General features: G+C 38.3%; 2 protein-coding genes across 6 annotated transcripts; both read left to right on the top strand.

The window, feature by feature from the left end:
* The first annotated feature begins 384 nt into the window (after positions 1 to 384).
* Positions 385 to 6,167, top strand: polg2 (polymerase (DNA directed), gamma 2, accessory subunit). 5 transcript variants are annotated; one of them, XM_044115445.1, is made up of 9 exons: positions 385 to 1,195; positions 2,070 to 2,175; positions 2,815 to 2,920; positions 3,231 to 3,416; positions 4,731 to 4,853; positions 5,197 to 5,211; positions 5,284 to 5,364; positions 5,465 to 5,565; positions 5,669 to 6,167. In XM_044115445.1, exons 1-9 carry the CDS (start codon positions 739 to 741, stop codon positions 5,832 to 5,834), a joined length of 1,341 nt encoding a protein of 446 aa, XP_043971380.1. In that variant the 5' UTR covers positions 385 to 738; the 3' UTR covers positions 5,835 to 6,167. The 5 variants fall into 5 exon arrangements, with proteins under 5 accessions (XP_043971380.1, XP_043971379.1, XP_043971383.1 ...); XM_044115444.1 differs by lacking the exon at positions 5,197 to 5,211 and having other exon boundaries at positions 4,731 to 4,868; XM_044115448.1 differs by lacking the exon at positions 5,197 to 5,211 and having other exon boundaries at positions 4,731 to 4,868; positions 5,284 to 5,360; positions 5,669 to 5,805.
* A 488-nt stretch (positions 6,168 to 6,655) lies between these two features.
* Positions 6,656 to 19,810, top strand: srp68 (signal recognition particle 68). The gene is made up of 16 exons (XM_044115450.1): positions 6,656 to 6,817; positions 7,260 to 7,326; positions 8,190 to 8,303; positions 9,411 to 9,606; positions 9,789 to 9,871; positions 9,989 to 10,098; positions 10,190 to 10,269; positions 11,217 to 11,357; positions 13,738 to 13,836; positions 14,982 to 15,046; positions 15,293 to 15,446; positions 15,580 to 15,674; positions 16,449 to 16,578; positions 16,652 to 16,727; positions 16,839 to 16,891; positions 18,051 to 19,810. Exons 1-16 carry the CDS (start codon positions 6,730 to 6,732, stop codon positions 18,276 to 18,278), a joined length of 1,779 nt encoding a protein of 592 aa, XP_043971385.1. The 5' UTR covers positions 6,656 to 6,729; the 3' UTR covers positions 18,279 to 19,810.
* Positions 19,811 to 20,476: the final 666 nt, after the last annotated feature.

The raw sequence follows: 20,476 nt of genomic DNA on the forward strand, positions 1-20,476 counted from the left end.
CATTGCAGAGAGCCAGGACATAATGTAGACGCACACACAAAGTCCAGTTTTTGCATGTATTTTATGAAGTATATTTTAATAATTTGTTCATTTTATTTATAAAATTATCTGAATATTCACAGTATTTATTGTGGACTACTAGTTGCCATGACTGTGGCTAATATGGTATCAAACTTAAACTAATTCGAGTTTACTGACTATAAAATATGTAATACAATAATTTTAACTACAGAAAATATGTATTATTGCGGCAGAAATTATAATAGTTTTATTAAAATCAAATTGGTTGCCAATACAAGTAGGTGAAGCATTGGAAATGTGTTACATTTAAGCCACTTCTCGTTGCTTAGTAACCAGATTCTCTCACGTCATAACCCGGATGTTAATCATTAAGTTCCGGATCTGGAAAGCATGCTGTATGTATCTCCATAGATACTTGACCCTGATGTAGTTGTTTTATATGTTACAATCCTTTTTCCCAGATGTTATAGCTGCATATGTACCGGGAGAGCAGTGACCGTAAAAACCGTAAATGTTGCGGTTTGTGACGCCGCTCAGCTTCGTTACATTCGGAGCTGCTTTTTGTTTGTCATCCGCAAATGTTTCCTTCAAACATATGAAGGAAACATTTGCGATTACAGCAGGATTTAGGAGTAATTGTGGCACATAAATGATTTTATCATAATTTATTCCTGACTTAGCTTGATATTTGGAGCCGGGTTACTCTCCACCTTCAGCATGCTGACTCTGAGCGCCAGACGCTGCATCCTGTCTCAGCTTAAATCTCAACTGAAAACCACCAGAGGACATTGTGACACAGCTCCTCCCGATGTTTCTGACCGGGTCCGGACTTTACTGCAGCTATGTGCGGACAGATACTATATTTCTCCCGGAGAGAGCAACTCGGAGCTGTTCCGGAGAGGCTGGAGCTGCAATTACGGACCTTTGGGCGTGGAGTTGAGGAGGAACCTGCTGCAGCAGTGGTGGCACTCGGTGACCGGGTCCAGGGCCTGGGTGTTCGGGGTGAATACTGTGAGCAGCAACCCGGACAGAGGAACTGGAGGAGCCCGGGTTATTGAATCTGAACGTCTCCAGCAGATACTGGAGCAGTCTGAGTTGAGCAGAGAGCAGCTGATCCAGAAGCTGAACAGGCTCCTGCTGAGCTCTCCATCTGTGAGAACAAGCTTACTTCAAGGTAGAAACAATGCATCCTCCTATAATTATCATACGTTTTGGAAATTTGCACAATGTAGATAGAAAAAAGGAGCAAATTTCCGCCAAAAGAACTCCAAAAAAAAATTAGATTAATCTCATAAATTTTCTGGAAAAATTTAAAAATATCTGCTTTTGAAAAGTTGAAATTTTGTTAGAAAAAACTTGAAGTTTATGAGTTTGAAAAATAATTTCTTTTAAATACTAGTAATTACTGAGAAATTTTTAGATTTACCTCAGAAATACTCTTGAAATAACCTGAAATTTTCTGAGTTTGAAAAATTTTAAGTTTGCTAGAAAAAACTGAAATTTTGAGATTAATCTTAGAAATTTTCTAGGAAAAACTTGGAAACACCTGAGTTTAAAAAGTAAAAAAAATATATTTTCTAGAAGAAAATGGGAAATTTTTAAATGCCAGAAATGTTCTAGGAAAAATTGCTAAGTTTGAATAGTTTAAAATCTGCTAGAAATATTTCTTAGTTTAATCTCAGACATTTTCCAGAAAGAAACTTGGAGATTTCTGAGTTTGTAAAGTTTAAATTTTGTTTGAAAAAACTGAGAAATTTTGAGATTTCCAAAAGACAACTTTAATTTTTTAGTCTTGAAACCTTCTGAGCTTCTTCTATCATTTTTATTTTGGCTTTTCAAAATTAGAAATGTCCAAGTTTTTGTTTTTTTGTTGAAAATCTGTGAGATTAATCCAACAGTATCACAAATTTAAAAAAAAGTTGAAATTTTTTTGGTGAAAATTGAAACTTTTTTTTGTCTTGTTTATCTATCTACAATGGCCCTAATATGCCGTTGTAAATTTGTGCCTCCAGGATTTATTCCATGTAAAACTCACAATGTGTTTACAGGTGCCTTGGAGCAGTTTGTGCCCTCTCTGGAGATGGTGAACAAAAAGCTTCCCTTTGGCCTGGCCGAGTCCGGTCTGTGTTTCCAGCCTTCAGATGGCTCTGGTTGGTGAGGCTTCAGATACTCCAAATATCTGAAACACTGTCCAGCTGATTGTGTAACCTAAAAGAGCTTTATCCACAGTTTTCATCCCATGCTCTTACTGTTTTATTTTTAAGCAGTAAGGAAGCGTGTAACTGCTGCTGCGCCAATTACTTGAACAGGTTGTTGCTAGGTAACCAACGAATGAGTGAGTTAGTTGATTCCACCAACTTTGCTTAGCAGTGAGAGGTTGAGCAGCTGAAGTCTTTTCTCTGCCTACATTCCCCAGAATGCTGTGCGGTTCTGGTTCAGAGTTCAGTGGAATTATTGAATATTCTACCAGATGTCCTATCTACTGATATTGATCATGTGTCAATACGCTAATGTTGTTTTATTGTCCAGCCCTACGTTACTTCCTCGGATTACAAGCTTAACATCCTCAAATTTATTTCACCTGTGGCTGAGAACCGACAGTATCTAGGGGAATCAACAAGTGATTTTATGACTGCACTTGTTGTGGTTTTAATTAAGTTATCAGATGAGTGATTTTGATTTTACAGACACATTTGTAGCTCTAGAATAGAAAGGATGGTTTTCTGGTTGTGGCTTCCACAAGATGTCAAGTGTCTGTTTAGTTTCACTGCCTCGTTTCTTTCTTCCTGCCAGCTCCGCTGAGGTCACCCAGACGTCTCTGGTTTGGTTTTGCTCTCCTCGCTCTTCTTCCCAGTGGCTGGATCACTGGGCCCGCCACAGGCTGAAGTGGTGGAGGAAGGTGAGTGTTGACAGAAACTCAAATAAAAGAGACGATGGGAAAACTTCCTGCTGAGAAACGAGTTGAAATATGAAAACAGAAATGTTTAAATTTATATGAAAACCAGATACTATTGTTTGAATTTAGACTTTCCAGAATATGTTGATGATGATGATAAAGTGAATGATAGAAGAAGAGGTTTTTTTTTTACCAAATATTGATGTCCAACTTACACAATCAAGATCAAATTAACGACTCTTTGGTTGTTTCAGTCTCAGACTTTATCATGTGTCATCCATTTTGTTTTGTCATTTCCTTTCAACCCGTCCAGTTCGCCTCGTCTCCCTCTGACTTCAGCAGCACTGAGGTGCCTGAAAACGAGCTTGAAGAGAAAACGTCTCGTGGGGTGAAGATCTTGTACAAGTTTCCGTGGGGCCTCGAATCCCTGGAGACGCTGTGGTGCCGAGGAGACGCAGAGCTGCTGCAGACGTACAAGGGCATCCGCACCAAACTGCAGGTCAGCCTGAATCTTTTAGTCCCTCTTTCTGCAGTGCTGTTTCACTCTTAACTCTGTGATGCAACCCAAATCAAATATAAACCGAAAGACTTTCAAATCACGCAAGTCAACATTTTTATTCAGAACAGAGTATAATAAATGTTTAAACTGAGAGACTTTACAATTTTATGCCAAAATAAACTAATTTCAGATGTGAGGCTCTTGCTACAGGTCTCAAAATAGGTGGACAAGTGATGCCAATAAGTGGCTAAAAATGTAGAAAGGTGTGAAAGGATTCAGCTGGGAGAACACTTAGCAACTAATTACATGAAATTATGTCATGTCTATATATATATATATATATAAATATATATATATATATATATATATATATATATATATATATATATATATGGTGACATAATTTTAGGAAAAATCCTTAAAATTTGTGGAATTCTAAGTTTTTTTTCTTCTTTTTTAGTCACAATTGTTATGACAATATAAATGTTGTCATTGTTACTATCACAGTATTGGATGGACTAATGGATAGGCTATAGCATTCATTCTGTGCTTCTTATCAATTATATATTTGGGCTGTTGGATGGACACACTAGATTTAAATCCAAGTGACCTGGATGCTAAAAGTCAGGAATATTAGTGGAGACATCATCATCCTAAATTTATATTTATTGCATTTGATGTTGTCATTGCAGTATTAATCAATAGTGAAAACACTAAATCTTACCAAGTATTTATTTTATTTTTGTCTAGTTTCTAGTTCAAATGTCTTAGTACACTTGAAACAGGACTAAATTAAATGACAACTTTTCAGCAGGAATTAGGAGCTGATTTTAAATCAATAAGTCCTTAACATAGATTAAAAAGCACTAAGTTGTAAGTGAAATAATCTGCCAGTGGAGATTTTAAGTTTTAATTTGGGGAAAAATATCTTGTTTTGCTGAAAGATTTTCACTTATAGCTACTTCTGGTAGCTATAAGTGAAATATTTACAGAAGAAGTAGTAGTACTTATAGTACTTTTTTATCAATATTAAGGAATTATTTACTTTAAACAAGCTCATATTTCCTGCTAAAAAGTAAAACTAAGTCAATTTGCTCTCATTTCAAGTGTATTGATATTTGCAATAGAAACTACACTAAAAATACTTGGTAATATTTTCTGTTTTTGCAGCTTTCCACCATTTTCTAAGGTGAAGCTAAGGTGCATTCAGAAAAAAAGACTGCAGGGAAATATTTTAAGTCCATCAGGTTAAATTATTATTTTGCTGTTTCAGATAACATGTAACCATTTTCTGACTTGCTGCTTGCGCTCCAGACTCGAGACAGTCGAAAGTCCATTCCCCACGTTGTGTCTGTGAGCGGCAACATGGACCGCGGCGCAATGGCTTTCCTGTCCAACTCACTCCAGCAGCTCAGAAAAGAAGACGGAAAAAAGAGGCTGCAGCAGAGAAAGGTGAGGGGCTGCAGCAGAAAAAGGTGAGGCTGCAGCAGAGAAAGGTGAGGGGCTGCAGCAGAGAAAGGTGAGGGGCTGCAGCAGAGAAAGGTGAGGGGCTGCAGCAGAGAAAGGTGAGGGGCTGCAGCAGAGAAAGGTGAGGGGCTGCAGCAGAGAAAGGTGAGGGGCTGCAGCAGAGAAAGGTGAGGGGCTGCAGCAGAGAAAGGTGAGGGTCTGCAGCAGAGAAAGGTGAGGGTCTGCAGCAGAGAAAGGTGAGGGTCTGCAGCAGAGAAAGGTGAGGGTCTGCAGCAGAGAAAGGTGAGGGTCTGCAGCAGAGAAAGGTGAGGGTCTGCAGCAGAGAAAGGTGAGGCTGCTCCATGTCTCATCTCCAATACTTCTCTTTTTAGTGACCTCCAGTTTTCTGCTTCTGTTTCAGGTTTTAAAGCTGCATCCAGTGTTGGCTCCTGTCAAAGTGGCTTTAGACGTTGGCAAGGGAGCCACGGTGGAACTGAGGCAGGTCAGACCTTTATTCTGCTGACCTTTGATCCCGAAATATAAAATGATCTAATCAGCATGCATGAAAGGAAAAATGTTAATTGCTTGAACATTTATCGTAGGTCTGTGAAGGCCTTCTGCAGGAGTTTCTGGAAGCTAAGATCTCTGCGTGGCCTGGATATCTTGGAGCTGTGCCAACATCATTAGAGCTTCTGAATGCCAAGTAAATAAATGCCTCTTAGTGTTGAAATGTCTTTCTGTTCATTATCAGGAGAAATGCAGAAATTATGGATCATCACTTGTGTTTTTCTGTAAATTGATTCCAGATATGATGAGATGGGCGTTCTCTTCACTGTGGTGATCGATGAAAAGACTCTGGAGAGCGGCCTACTGCAAGTCCGCAGCAGAGACACAACCGTCAAAGAGACCATGCACATTTCAGAAATTAGAAACTTTCTGTCTAAATATATTTCTGCTGCTGACAAATTCTGAATGTCTGAAAATCATGATGGACTTCCCTCTCTGTCCCATAAGTAAAACTTTCACAACCAAACTGAGAAACTTTTTGGTTTAAGTCCGGGACTCATCTGAAAAGGCTAAAGAGACCATTTGGAAGTAGAATGTCCTTATCTTCCAGTCGATTGTTTATTTGTTATCACGAATAGGATGATCAATGAACAGATGACCAGTTAAAGTCAGAAAATATGCAGAGTAACTATTTCTCAGGGGAAATTATGACATTACATGAACATTGTTACAGAATGCAGTATGACCAGTTTTTTTCTCTTGTATTCTCAATAAAACCTGTTGGAAAATTTAACTACATTATCAGGCCGTTTGCAGTTTTTCTGGAACTTTTCACATTTTGTAGTATAACAGCTACAAAACTCAGTGTATTGTATTTGGATTTTATGCGAACTAGGTGCGCAATTGTGGAGTGAAATGAAAATTTTCTTTAAAAATATTTTTTAAGAAAAAAAGGTGTTACCAGTTTACAACATAAATAATGTAATTTAATTTGTAACAATCATCTGCATCAGGTGTTTTAAAGCAGGAAACCAGAAAGAAACAAGGCTGTTTTTTATTCAGTTACTTGCAGCTTGTGGAGAAACTAGAAATTTTATTCAGTTAAGAGTATCAGAACTTCAAATAACACTCAAGTAAAATTAAAAAGTACAGTAAAGAAAAAAAGTATTTTTTTTTTACTATGAAGTCAAGTGAATGTATCTGAATATATTGAAGTCGTCCTAGACAGTAAAGTACAATTTCTGTTTGCTTTTATATCTCTTTACAGGTAGGCTATTCTCCAAATCTCGCGAGATTAACACATTTCTCTTAGTGGGTCTGCTGTTGGTGTGTGATTCAGATTAGCTGTTAGCTTGCAGAGATGACCGCGGACAAGCAGATCGAGTCTAAACTCTCTTCTACGGAAGAAAATAAAGAGAATATGCAAGAAGGAGGACTTGGTTTGGAAAGTATCCTTCACATTGTGGCGTTTCTCATCGGCGGGTTATTTTTTTAATGAGCGAAGCTGTTTCTAGTTCATCAAAGCTAAGCTAACGTTAGCTGCTTGGTAACGCAATGGAAAGGGTTAGCTTGGTTAGGCTACGTGTCATTTGACTACCCATGGTGGACATTAAAATGTTTTGTTTTTAACATCGCAGAACTTTGAATGATTTAAGCAGCAGATATTTTGTCTACCTGTAAAAAAAACCCAGATTGTCATAGAAACACATTACTGAAATATGGAAGAAAAAACGTGTACAATCTTTTAAGTTTCATTAGCTCTGCGCTTTCTAGTCTCACTGTTCATTCATCTGGTGCCAACGCTGCACACACATTCAGACTTGATAGTGTCACATTGGTCTATTGATATATACACATATGTAAAGTTTGTCTCTTAACACTGAATCGCAGTTCTTCAAATCATCAAGGAGTCCCAGCAGCAGCATGGCCTCAGGCACGGAGACTACCAAAGATACAGGTGAGTAGCCAGATTACATGTCGGTGTAAAAACTGGTCTTCAGGGTCATCATTTAGCTCAGTTTCTATTCAAACTGCATTTATAAACTTAGAAAACAACTATTAATATACAGATGTAAAATATGATGGTTCAATACAATCATTCGGGAGTATTTGGTTAAAAAAAGGCTAATTTGAGTAACTGTGAACATAACATTTTATTTTACTTTGTAAAAAAAAAACTAAAACCTTAATCTCAAAATATAAGGTTATGTACAAATTCTGATATTGTAAAGAATAATTACTAGGTAAAAGAGACAAAATATCAAATTCAGGCAGAAGTTTCTCAGCATGAAGCTGTTAAGCCCAGTACTACAGTAAGGAATGTATAAATGTAAGAATAGAATGGTATAAAATAGTTCCAGTGACAACATGCTGTTTACTGTATTCATTTGATCTCCTAAAGGCACTGCAGATTTAAAAAAAAAAATCTAGTGTATAAAGGAGTCCTACTTTAAAGTATACAGTCTGTGTCTGGCACATTTTTGGCTAAAATATGACTAATCCTCATTCAATTATCCAAAAATGTAACTTAAGTAAGATTAGCTTTACTTTAACTAGTTGTTACAGAAATAAAAAGTATTGTGCAGTAGAACTGCTCTTTGAAGTACTTCTAATAGACTATTTTAGTAAATGTTTTGTTCTTTTTGTCATAGAAATCTGTATAAGATAAACATTGAGCTAAGTGAAGAGAATTCAACATGTGAAAATAGAATATATCTGCTGCATTGTCTCTAAATGGAGTTGTTTTAAAGTGAATACATATTTATCTTACTTTATTTCAGTGTAAATACCTTTTTTTTATTTATTTATTTATTTTTGCAGGGGGTACTGCTCTCGTAGGCTGCGCCGCCTCCGAAAGACTCTTGGCTTCAAGATGGGAAACAGACACAAGTTTGTTGGAAAGAAAATCACAGTGGAAATCCTTTCTGACAGCAGGTTGGTAACAGCTGATGTGAACTTGGACTCTGGTGCAACACCAGTTAATTTAGTCGCAGCTTTTGGTCATTAGATATGTCATTTTCTAAAGAAAATAACAATATAATCAGTTGTTATTTGCCTTGATTCATGTTTGCGAAATCATTGAATCTCCTGTTGCAACCAGTCAGGTGTGTCTTAACGCTTTTTTCACAATGCGTCCATTTCCACAAAGCAGTTAAAGAGAGAGAGGCCAGTTACAAAGCAATTTCATTGAATTTATGTTTGACATGTAAATATTTTTTAATAACAGCTAAAAGTAACAGTTTCTTAATCGTGCCATTTTGTAGCACAATGTGGCTGGAGAATAATAATGATACCGCCCCTTTAAATTGTTCTACAGAACAACAATGCATCATGTGTTTTATCAAGTTTTTATTAAATCTAGCAAAAGTACATCTTCTTTGATTAAACAGACACGTTTGCAATTTTTTACTACGGTTGTAGCGAAAGTTGAAAATTATACAGAATTTCTGACCTTCGATTTGCATCAAACCCAATTTTAAAAAAATTACACCGATAACAGGTTACACTTATTACTGTTATTGTTGAAAACCGTTTGAAATTTAAAAAAGGCAATTGGGAAAATTCTGCCATGAAACAAATTATTATTATTATTTTCAAGTAACAGTTTATTTCTGGACTTTAAATTTGTTTTCATGTGTAATTCTTTTATTTTTTTTCACACGTTTTCTAAAGTAAAAGAGTTCTTTAAAAAAAGATATAAGTTTATATAGGATGTATAGTGGTTAGGTTTCCATTATATTATCTCAAAACGGCAACATGCAGCCAGTTAACGTTGCATGTTAACATGCAGCCAATATTATGAGTTATTCATAATATTTGAGAAAGAATAAATTCCCTGATTAATGTAACCACTAAGAACAATTTAAATTTGGCTGTTCTGAAAAGTTGTCTTTCCTTATTTTACCCTTTACCATCTATGGCGTCACATTAAAAGCTCCTGGAAGTTGCAACAGTTTAACAAACTACTTTAGCTGTTTTCTTGCTAAGTTCATGTCCATTGGTAAACCAGTGCATCCATCAAGCTTCCCTTCGTCCCTGCAGGTATCTGTTGCTCGTTCTGATGGAGGCGGAGCGTGCGTGGAGCTACGCCATGCAGCTGAAGCAGGAGGCCAACACAGAGCCGAGGAAGAAGTTCCACCTGCTCGCTCGTTTACGGAAAGCCGCCAAGCACAGCGAGAAGCTGGAGAAGCTCTGCGAGAGTCCCCGTGTTGACGCCAAGACCAAACTAGAAGCACAGGTACGCTAACATTTCATAACTTTCATGATGAAAGGTTTGGAGCTACCAAATAGAAACTGTCTTGTACTTTTCTCTGATTTAAAAGTTCCCTGTATTCCACTGAGCCTTTCTTTTTTTTTACTAAACTTGTAAACGAAGAGGAATAAAACAGTTTCCAGTCATTGCTGATCTGTTTGTTCCAGGCCTACACTGCGTATCTGACAGGGATGGTTCACTTTGAGCTGCAGGAGTGGAAACTTGCCATGGAGGCCTTCAACAAGTGCAAGTAGGTTTTAATCCAACTTTATTGTCGGAAAAAGGGGTTCATGTTTAGCTACCACTTGGATTTATGTCAATAAATGTATGAAGAAGAGTAAAAGTGATCTCCTCTGTTGTCTACCAGGACCATTTATGAGAAACTGGCCAGCGCCTTCACCGAGGAGCTGGCTGTTCTGTATCGCCAGCGTGTGGATGAGATTTCACCCAACATTCGCTATTGTGCTTACAACATAGGTGACTAACTCTCTACAGAGCCTCAAGTGCAGTTGGGCTTGTAATTCAGAGGTAGAGAGAGTTTCCTAAGAGCTTTTCACTGAACCTACAGGCGACCAGAATGCCATCAATGACCTGATGCAGATGAGGCTGACCGGTGGAGGAGGGGGCATGATGGCTGAAAAACTGGAGGTGATGCAGCGTAAAACCTTTTCAAATTCATAACATCATGTGCTTTTCTTTATATTTCTGAAAATGCATCTGACTTAATGGTCTTAATCAAACTCATGTTTTGATGTTTTCGTTCAGAGCAGCTCATTCTAACACGTTTACTCTCATTTGATATTATTTCTCTTTAATTTAATTTTCAGTGAAGTTCCGGTTAATCGCATAAAGACAAACCTTACGGATAAGTTTGTTTGCTTAGAAACAGGTTTGCTTTGGACATCATAACATTTAATAAGTGTTGTTTCAGCTGCTCTTTGCTTTCTGGACAGAATCCACAGAACAGATCACAGGAAGCTGCAGCGTGCAAAATGTTGGCTTCTTTGCTACAAACGCCCTTATAAATGATTCATTATATTATTGTGAAAGGCCCAGATTGGTCGGATCAAAACAATATTGATGTCAAACTTATTTATGTAGCACATTTGAAAACATTTTGTTGACCAAAATGCTTCAGTTGCATCCACAACTATAAAACAATAATAAAAAGTACATAAAGCAGAGTTAAGATTTAAAACTAATCAATTAAGTGACTCCATACATAATCAGGCGATGGCCATAAAAAGAAGTGATGATAATGAGATTTTAGCTGAGATTTAAATGATAGTTAGAGGTAAGTTATTCCAAAGTCTTGGACAGCAAATGGTTAATAATCTCCACATTTTATTCTTGATCACAACAATAGGATAAAACGATAAGCTGTATGTCCTGAAGAAAGCGGATTTGTGAAGTTGGCTGGGTTTAAAAATAAAAAAAAAACTCAGAGCACAGTCCATACAAACAGAGTTGCCTTGACAACGTCACAGATGATGCTCCAGCTGCAGGTTTTGGGAGTTGAGCTCAGTCATTAGACGTTTAAAAAGTCTTTTAATCAGAGAGATGGTATTATATTCAGAGTGTTTTGTTCCCCTCAGACTCTGATCACTCAAGCAAGAACCAAGCAGGCGGCCATGATGAGCGAGGTGGAGTGGCGAGGCCGGACCGTCCCTGTGAAGATCGACAAGGCTCGGATATTCCTCCTGGGTCTGGCGGACAACGAGGCCGCCATCGCTCAGGTCAGCCTTCTGACTCGTGAAAACGCAATATGTCTTAAAAGCGTGATGACCTCGACGTTAAATACACAGACGCCACCCTTTAATTAATCAATCAATCAAATTTTATTTGTATAGCGCATTTCAGCAGCAAGGCATTTCAAAGTGCTTTACATCAAATCAAACACAGAAACACAATGCAACACAGAATCAACAATCAAAACACGACATTAAATCAGTAACTTAGATTGGTAACTTTTAGACTCTTCCATTAACACACCAGGTGTTTGGTGGATGTTTTCAACCAAGTTGTAAGAGATTTTTAGTAATTGTTTTGTTTACAAAAAATAAAGCATATATATATATTTTTTAAAGTGCGTGCAAGACTCAAACCACTTGTTACCACGACCTTCGTTGGACATTTTTGATTCTGGAACCTAGAAGTCCGCGACAAACGGTGCCGACTAGAATCAGAATCGGCAGATCAGGCCTTTTAAAGATTAGCCAGAAAACTGCACTCGGTGCACCTCTGTGTTGTAAAAACGATTTGACCTCTCTGAGTATTTTAAACTTTTGGATTCTGTTCTATGTTGAAAAAGTTTGGAGCACTACTGGCCTTCATTATACGCAGTTCCTGAAACCACCAGTGCGTGGCGCTGTGAATCACCCAGCCGACCAGCCAAACATTCCTTCCTCTCATCTTTCTGCCCTTCCTGTTGGCTCGCCGGTCACACCCGCCGCCACTCAGCTCTCTGGCATGTCGCGTCTCGTCATGCAGCTGCATTCTGTGCGTTTCTCAAAGCCACACCCGGCAGCAGATCTCTGGACGGAGACGCATCAGATTTATTTTCCCAACAGATTTCAGTCTTAAAGAGAGTCTTTGGGAATCACCTGTAGCATTAAAATCTATCACGTTGAGCTCAAAACGTGAGCTGAAGCCGCTTTCTAATCATCCCCACTCTACGTTTTTTTTTTATTTTATAAGTTTTTTTTAATTTACACATCTACATTATACTTTATATCAAAGGTGTTGCTTCCCAGTGGGTAACAGCTGATGAACTCTTTAGGGTCAGAGAACATGTGGTCAGGCCTTCAGACATCAGTCTGAAGTGAAGAGCCTCTCCCATCTCCAACCAGATTATGCGTCCAGCCCCGACTCTGGACAGGAAGTCCAACTGGTTGAGCTGGTCATGCTGGGTGTTGGTGAAAGTCTGCAGCTCAAAGAAACGTCACAATCCTGGGTGGATTGAAGCAGCTTTTGACTCATCCAGGAATGTTGGAGTGAAATCCTCTAACCTGTTGCTTCCTCTCGATTGTTTGACCTCAGAAACTCCTTTTTTTTTTTTTTGAAGGCTAATTTTGACTTTATAATTGTTTTTATTTATTTTGGATATTTAAAATGTCGTCCAGTTCCAGTGTTAAACGTTCATTAGAATTTAAAGTTTATTTACACGTGCAAATGTGTTCTTGCATTATTATTCCATTACAGTTATATTGCTTGAAAATAGTCTAAAAACAACAATATTATCCTTTATCGCAGTAGCTTCCAGGCTTCTGCTTAAACTCTTAATTCTAGCAAAAACTGTAAATAGAAAACGGCTACCCGTTTAATATGAGTTTTGTTTGTAATAACGTCTCGAGTAGCTGCAGTAACTGGATTCCAATTAGGTGAGTTTGCCTTTGAACATGAGAATAATACGGCACACATTTCCTCTTGTACCTGAGCGTTTCTCAGCTTTTCTGTCGATGGTCAGAAGAGGAGTTCTGTTGTTCTGAATCCTGAAACTACGATGTGCAGGAATGTACGATGAGGCCGCCTGGCAACATACCTGAAGTTCACCACTGTCGCATTCCTCCCTTTACTGTTGTTGCAATCTTCATATAGTTGCAGCCAGTGACGTCGGACCACTTCTTTCAGTAACGAGTAATCTAACGCGTAAAATCCTTCTTGGAGTTTTCCAGACAACAGTGGAGCACACAAATCACTCACGTTTTGTGTTTGTTGTTGTTGTGACCATTAAACAATCTCCTCTTTAGTTCAACCTTATCAGTGGAGACACATTGTTGATGTTACCATTATAAAATAGCTGACAATTAAGTTTTGGCAAAGCTCAATGTGATTTTCACAGCGTTGTTGTTAGCAGCTGCTGAAATTAACTAAAAAAGTTACTTTACTTTCCAAATCAAGTAATCGGTAATCTAAGTTACTTTTTCAAGGAGTAATCAGTAATCCGATTAAAGTTACTTTTTCAAAGTACTGGTTACAGCTCTACAAACTCCTTGCCCTTTGAAATGAATAAGTATAATTAAACCAGCCATTTATGTAGATGAATTGGTGTCATTTTGGAGAAGTTTGTTCTGTTCTGGAGATAAACTCTGCAGGTCTGGTGTTTCTGTCACGCAGGCCGTCAACGAGGAGACCAAAGAACATCTGTATGAGACGCTGCTGGCCGAGTGCAGAGACACCATCCAGGCCGTGAGGGAGGAGCTGAAGAGCGAGGCGGTAAGAGGAGATCGTTAAAAACTCAGGAAGTGGTTTGGATATCCAAACGTTACTAAAAAATAACTTACTTTTGACATAATGTATTAAAAACACAGTGGAGCAGGTTTTCCTGTGTTTTTTCATCTAAGTTTGCTGCTACTTTTTCCTTCAGATGTCGATTAAAAATGTTAAGGCTACATTCACACTGCAGGCAAATGTGACCCAAATCCTACTTTTATTTTAATTTCTTTGTTTGCCAAAATCGGACTTCATGGCAATCAGTTCCAATCTTTTCATCTGACTTATTCCACTTCCATATGTGACACTAAATTAAACGTACCCGATCATTTTCAATATGGCCTTAAAGTTTTATCACAATATTTTGTGTTACTATTGTGATAAAAACTATTTACTTTTTTTCTGTTTTACTGCAAGTCAAAAACATTATCATTTGTAATGTTTCTTTAGGAAACTGGTTACATATAGAAGTGTGATTTATATCTCTGAATTGCACAAAGTAACTGGATTTAATCACGTTTTTGTGTTTATTGATATCCTTATCGAATAAACATTGGGAAATAATAGTAAAACTAACAATCCTGATCAGGATTGAAACAGCTTTGACTAGAATTAATTGTGAAAATGATGAGCGACGCCATGAATCCCCCCCTGGTTTCAGCTGAGCCATGGCTTCCTTCATCTTATGACGTGGTGACCAAACTTTCACTTCCTGTTGCTAAGCTACCTTAAAATCGATCTACAAACGAAGCCGTCCATCATTCAGGAAACGGCGCATTTAATTAGTTGTATGAACGACCATAATCAAACGGGGGGGGGGAAAAATCAAATTTCAGCAAATGGTCTGAAGTGAGCATCGGGATGTGCTGTGTGAATGTAATTTAAGAAGAAATTTAACAGAAGACGCAGCATGATACTGAAGAAGTTTTCATGTTTTGAACTTTATCGCATCCTCCTGGTGCAGCAGAGATACCAGTTTGTTTGTTTTTGTGTTTGGTTGTTTGTTTTTTTTTGTAAGTGAAATCCCAGAGAGAATCTGCTTTGGTAAATGTTTGTACTGCTGTATTCTGGGCCTGAAGTTGGTTTGAAGTGTGTTGCTGAAAATAAACATGGAAGAAAATCAAAAGCGATACTTCTTCTGTTTGTAGAAACAGCGAGAGAGGAGCTCCGATAATGAAAGTGGGAAAGTGTCCAACCTTCAGTTTCTGCACAGGTAACAACCAGAGGCTTGTGCTTCACTTCACTCTTGGATTTGTTGGCTGTAAATTAACACTCACCCAATCCTCAGATCCCCACCGTACAGCAGCCGTTTTGCTTGTTGAAGTGTTTGTGTCGATATATCCCCGTCATAATGCGCCGGTGTGGACTGAGCCCAGTCTGGGAACACTGAGGATTGTGCCAGGTTTTATTTTTTTCCTCCTTATTTTCACCTGATATCCCTGCTGCTCTTCTTCCCCAGTTATCTGACCTACATCAAGCTGTGCACACTGGTGAAGAGAAACGAGAGCATGGCCCACACTCTGCAGGCCAAACTGAAGGAAACCGGCGCCGACGAGAACAAGAGGGGCCCCCGTCCACAAGACCTCATCCGACTCTACGACATCATCCTGCAGGTCGCTACCAAAACCACAAATATCACATTTCCACCTTAAATATGACAGACTGTTCACATTGGCTGTTTAGTGTCATGATGTGTTGGTTGTCCTCGCTTGCCCTCAGTCATATCTTCTCTCTCTCTCTCTGCAGAGTCTGGCTGAGCTCTCCACCCTGCAGGGTCTGGAGGACGACCACACTTTCCAGAAGGAAGTTTCCCTCAAGACTTTGGTCTACAAGGCCTACAGGTTAGTTTTTACAGTGTTTTTGCTTCACATTTCTACTAGAAGAATCCTTAAAGTCAATCTTCTGTAGGAAAAGCTTTTAACTTAAATCCTGCAAAATCTAATTAGTTCCAAACTTTTTTTTTTTTTTTTTTTAGGTTTTACAGCATTTAGAGCTGAAACAATAGTTTGAGATGAATCAGTTATTGAAATGATCAACTAATTTAGTTATTGATTAATTGGTAACTTGTGTAAGACTCTAAAAGACCATTTGGAAAAAAGAACGTCTCACTCAGAGCAGCAATTAAGCCTTTGTAGTTTTCTTCAAGTGGCAGTTTCAGCTTCATCTGGTTTAAATAATGCAAAATAAACTCTCATTAAGCACCTTTTTCTATCAGTTTATCAAAAAAATAATCAACAGATTAATCCCAAACTGTATTGATGCCACGTTGTGATGTTGGAAGTGTTTTTTTTTGCTGCAGATGCATCCTTTGCTACAAATGAGCAAATGTTCACTAAAGTAAACATTTATTCAAAAATAAAGGAATCTAATTATTTATTACATTTTTTTATTGAATTTCTAATCTTGAATGAAAGTTCAAGATGTTCTGGTTAAAGTGCAGATTTTTCCAGTTGTTATCCAATTAATAGTCAGAATAATTGATCAAATAAATTAGTTGCAGCTTTAATAGCATTGATTGCTTAAAAAAAAGTCTAATTTCATTTTTTTTAAAGTCTTATTTAATATGACTATCATCTCCTGTAGTCACAGTAGAGCCTGTCTCTGTTTTTCTTCAGGTGCTTCTTCATTGCTCAGTCTTACGTCCTGGTGAAGAAGTGGAGCGAGGCGCTGGTTCTGTATGAGAGAGTCCTGAAATATGCCAAGGAGGTCCAGTCAAAGTCCAAGAGTCTCAACAACAGCCTCAAGGTTTGTTCACAACCAGCATCTTTTTCTTTTCCTTTAGAGATCTCTGTAAAAACGTCTTTCCGAACGTTTTCAGGATCTCCCTGACGTCCAGGAGCTCATCGCCGAGGTCAGCGCTGAGAAATACTCCCTGCAAGCTGCTGCCATTCTGGGTGGGGACTCCTTTTAGAAAACCACCATTTTCTAGAAGCTTTATGTTAATCAAACAGATTCATTCCTCTGCTTTTTATGCCAAATCCTGAGGGAATGTAATTTTGTTTCAGACACTGATGAAGCACCGGAAGAGATCTCTCAGCAGCAGGTGAAAGATAACACGGTAAGACGGGTTAGAATTTACTGCAAACTTTAATTTATATAAAAAGTGGTACATTACAGTTTTACAGTGCCTGATAAAACCTCATGTCTTGTTTTTATTTCTGTTCTGGCTTTCCAATAAATTTGGATTGTTAGTAATTAATCTTATAAAGATTCAGAATATGGATGCGTTTCCAATAACAGCTTTTTGTTACCATGTATTGTTATAGTGAGTATTAAATATGTCGGGTTTATCTGTAAACTTTCAGCAACAAGGAGATTCAGAGACTTTACATGAAAAAAAAAACATAACGGTGGTAAAATAGTTGTAATTCACACTGGAATTAATCAATATTCAGGTTATTATTAATCAAAAGCAGCTCTAAACAGCTGAGTTTTTAGCCTTGATTTAAAGGAACTCGGTGTTTCAGCTGCTTTGCAGTTTTCTGGATTTAGTTTTGTTGAGATTAGATGAACATAAAGGCTGAATTCTGCAGAGCAGAGAAGAACCAGAAGACCTGAGTGAAAGGTTGATGTGACAGATCTTTACTGTATTTAATGCTAAGATATTTATTCATTTATAAACTAACAAAGTTATTTTAGTCCTGTAGACTCGGTTTGATTGGGGACTAAAATGTTTGGTACATTTTCACCTGTGGTGGCGCTGCACCAAGAACCACTGAAGGAAACGAGGCAAAAACCTCTGAAGAAGTCGACTTCCTTCTTCATAATATGTAAACAAAAATGGAGTAGCGTCAGAGGTTAGCAGTTGTAGGATTTCTGTTTTTTCTTTGGTGAAAGAGCTAAAAAAAAACGCTCTTCAATCGGCTCAGCGCGAGTAATTTCTCCCACTAGCACCGGACATGAGTTGGTTTTGGTTGTGTTTACCCAGAATGCCTTGTGCTACAGTTCTCTTCCTGCTTTTGGAGCGATCTCTGGACCACAGTTCACATTTTTGATCCATATTGGTTTGATTGCACATTCACACCTCCCAAAAGAAACCGGACTTCCAAGTCAAACAGACCAAAGATCAGTTAAAGCAGGTGATGGAAGACTGAATTTGTAATTGTCTTTATGTGTCTCTGGATGATGAGATCCGAGTCCACTCAAAATCTGTGTGCAGTGATGGATGTGCGCGAGCTTCGTTCTCATGTGCAGTAATAAATAAATGTTTTCCTCAGCCTCTGTGTGAACACCTGGACAACTTCCACCTGGACAAGACTCTGGTTGGGAAGCATCCCAACCTGGTCCAGTTCCCGCCGGAGTTCCAGCCCATCCCTTGTAAGCCTCTGTTCTTCGACCTCGCCCTCAACCACGTGGCCTTCCCACCGCTGGATGACAAGGTGGAGCAGAAGGGCAAGGGCGGCCTGACCGGCTACATCAAGGGCATCTTTGGCTTTGGCAGCTAAGCTGAAGAGCCGGAGGCGACGGGGCTCCAGGTCGATCAAAACAAAAACAAAAAAAACGTGCCTATTTTTCCCAAGTTGGTGGAGTCTGCAGAGTGAATCCATCCTTCAAACTGAGGTTATAGACGAGCTTCAAGTAGCAATATGCCCCCTTGGTGACCTGGATTCTGTAAAACCGTCGGCATAGACCGGATAGTTTCGTAAATCCAACAGGTGACTCTCAAAATGATCTTCATTTCCATCGTTTCTTTAATGGAAGAGCCAGTATGTGCTGGTGTTCACACCTGAAACTCATCAAAGAGTTATTTTAGATCTGAATCTGGCCAATTCATTTAACTGTGATTATCTGTTTACTCTTGGATAAATTGGACCCATTAGATCAAGAAATATGATTCAGAACCAGTCACAGATCTCCTCTAGATCCTATATTGGGGATTCAGTATCGAGTTATTAAATATGAAAGGGTATTTTCAGTTTTTAACTCTCTTCTGATTTCCGTACTGCAGTTCGTTCATATTGGTGATTTGGGAACAGTGAGAGCTAATCGATCACAAAACTAGTTTTACCATTTATTCAGAGGAAAATTTCAGCTTTGCTTTTTGATTTTCTTTGGATATTTTCCCAGATTGTTGTAATTCAAACCTTTCTGGTCTGGTTAGGTTTATGCAGCAGACTTATAAATTTACTTCAGATCAGACTGAATCACCCTGAACATATTTCCAGGGCTTCGACGCTCCTGCTGGAGTTTTGTGTTTTACCTTCAGCAGACATTAAGCCATCAGGAAGGTTTTAGCAGCCTTTCCATCATCACACCACCACGCCTCATAGTATAAATGTTTTTACTACATGAATAGCATGTCTGGAAGTTCAGCATTGTTGCAAACATCTGTTGCTACTCTTTGTTTTTGTAGTAAAGAGCCGTTTTTCCTCCAAATCGAACCTCCTGATTTCCTTGTGATAAACTTAGCAGATGAGGGTTTTTTATGACCTTCATAAATCTGTCTTGCTGGTCTTTTTCTAAATGCTTTTTTTTCTTCTCTCATTGTTTGTGTTGAAGAAGTAAGATGGACTCCTCGCCAGTAGCTTGGAACGGTGCAAAAACACAAAATCTTGCCGGGTGTTTTCTGTCTAGTTTCTGGTACAAATATTGTCACGCTTGAAATAAAATTTAAAAAAACTTTCCAACAAGAAATAGGAGCTTGTTTTAAGTAGATAATTCCTTAATATTGAAGAAAAAGTCCTGGTTCCAATGGCAGATAAATTCACTCATGCCAAAGTGAAATGATCTAGTGCTTTTGCATCAAAATTAAGGAGTTATTGACTTAAAACAAGCTCCTAAATCTCGCTGAAAAGTTACTTCCAGGTTAATTTTGTTTTAGTTCTAGTGTAATAAGACATCTGCACTAGAATCCCTGGTTGGACTTTGTGGTTTTGCAGTGAAGAGTCTTGGTGATTGTTGGAAACATCTGAAAATAATGATGGGAACGTCTTCATTTTCTCTCCAGGCTCAGAAATAAAATCTATTGGCACCAAAATCTATTTTATGATTCTCTCTTTTTACATTATTCTTACTTGATAAAAGGAGTGTAAAAGGTTCTGCGCACATTTCTTATGGAAACGCAGGTAATGAGACAAAGCCATGAATCCAGTCTGCCGGGTTCTCCTAGATTAAATCTTTTTAATCTCATTTAAATTATTACCTGAACTGTTTGATAACCAGGATCCACTGGATTAAATGTGTGGTTGGATTTGTTAACCCTTTAACTGCCATGAGGACGCCGGTGACCCCACTGACCTGCATGTGACAGTATTTGGGGTGACAGTTAAAGGGTTAAGTTCACTGAGATGACCTGTGGTGAATTGAACCGACACAGAAAAGCAGAAAATGTCCAAAACTTCAAGCCTGAGGGAAGTCTGGGGAAACAAAAAAAAAAAAAAAAGTCTCATCAAAGCAGCATGTAGAGAATTGAGACTCAGGACTTTTGCACAGATGATTTAAATTAGATGATTTAAATTCATAAGTAGTCCGTTTGTGAAGGAAGGTGTGTCTCGGTATGAACCTCTGTTGGGATACAGGGAGTGTGAGAACGAGCGGATGCTTGAGCAGGGTGTGTGTGTGTGTGTGTGTGTGTGTGTGTGTGTGTTATGGTTTACATTTGGTACCTGCATTTAAAAAAATATTGCTCAACTCTGTTACCTTT

Source organism: Gambusia affinis, linkage group LG04 (genome assembly GCF_019740435.1).
Source record: "Gambusia affinis linkage group LG04, SWU_Gaff_1.0, whole genome shotgun sequence".
In the NCBI taxonomy this organism is placed as follows: domain Eukaryota; kingdom Metazoa; phylum Chordata; class Actinopteri; order Cyprinodontiformes; family Poeciliidae; genus Gambusia; species Gambusia affinis.

Excerpts from the sequence above, each read along its gene's own strand:
- srp68 (XM_044115450.1), top strand. The coding sequence starts at position 6,730 with ATGACCGCGGACAAGCAGATCGAGTCTAAACTCTCTTCTACGGAAGAA. Across the intron at positions 10,099-10,189 it reads CTATTGTGCTTACAACATAG|GCGACCAGAATGCCATCAAT; the intron begins GTGACTAACTCT and ends CTGAACCTACAG. Across the intron at positions 16,892-18,050 it reads AGCAGGTGAAAGATAACACG|CCTCTGTGTGAACACCTGGA; the intron begins GTAAGACGGGTT and ends TGTTTTCCTCAG.
- polg2 (XM_044115444.1), top strand. The coding sequence starts at position 739 with ATGCTGACTCTGAGCGCCAGACGCTGCATCCTGTCTCAGCTTAAATCT. Across the intron at positions 1,196-2,069 it reads GAGAACAAGCTTACTTCAAG|GTGCCTTGGAGCAGTTTGTG; the intron begins GTAGAAACAATG and ends ATGTGTTTACAG. Across the intron at positions 5,365-5,464 it reads CCACGGTGGAACTGAGGCAG|GTCTGTGAAGGCCTTCTGCA; the intron begins GTCAGACCTTTA and ends CATTTATCGTAG.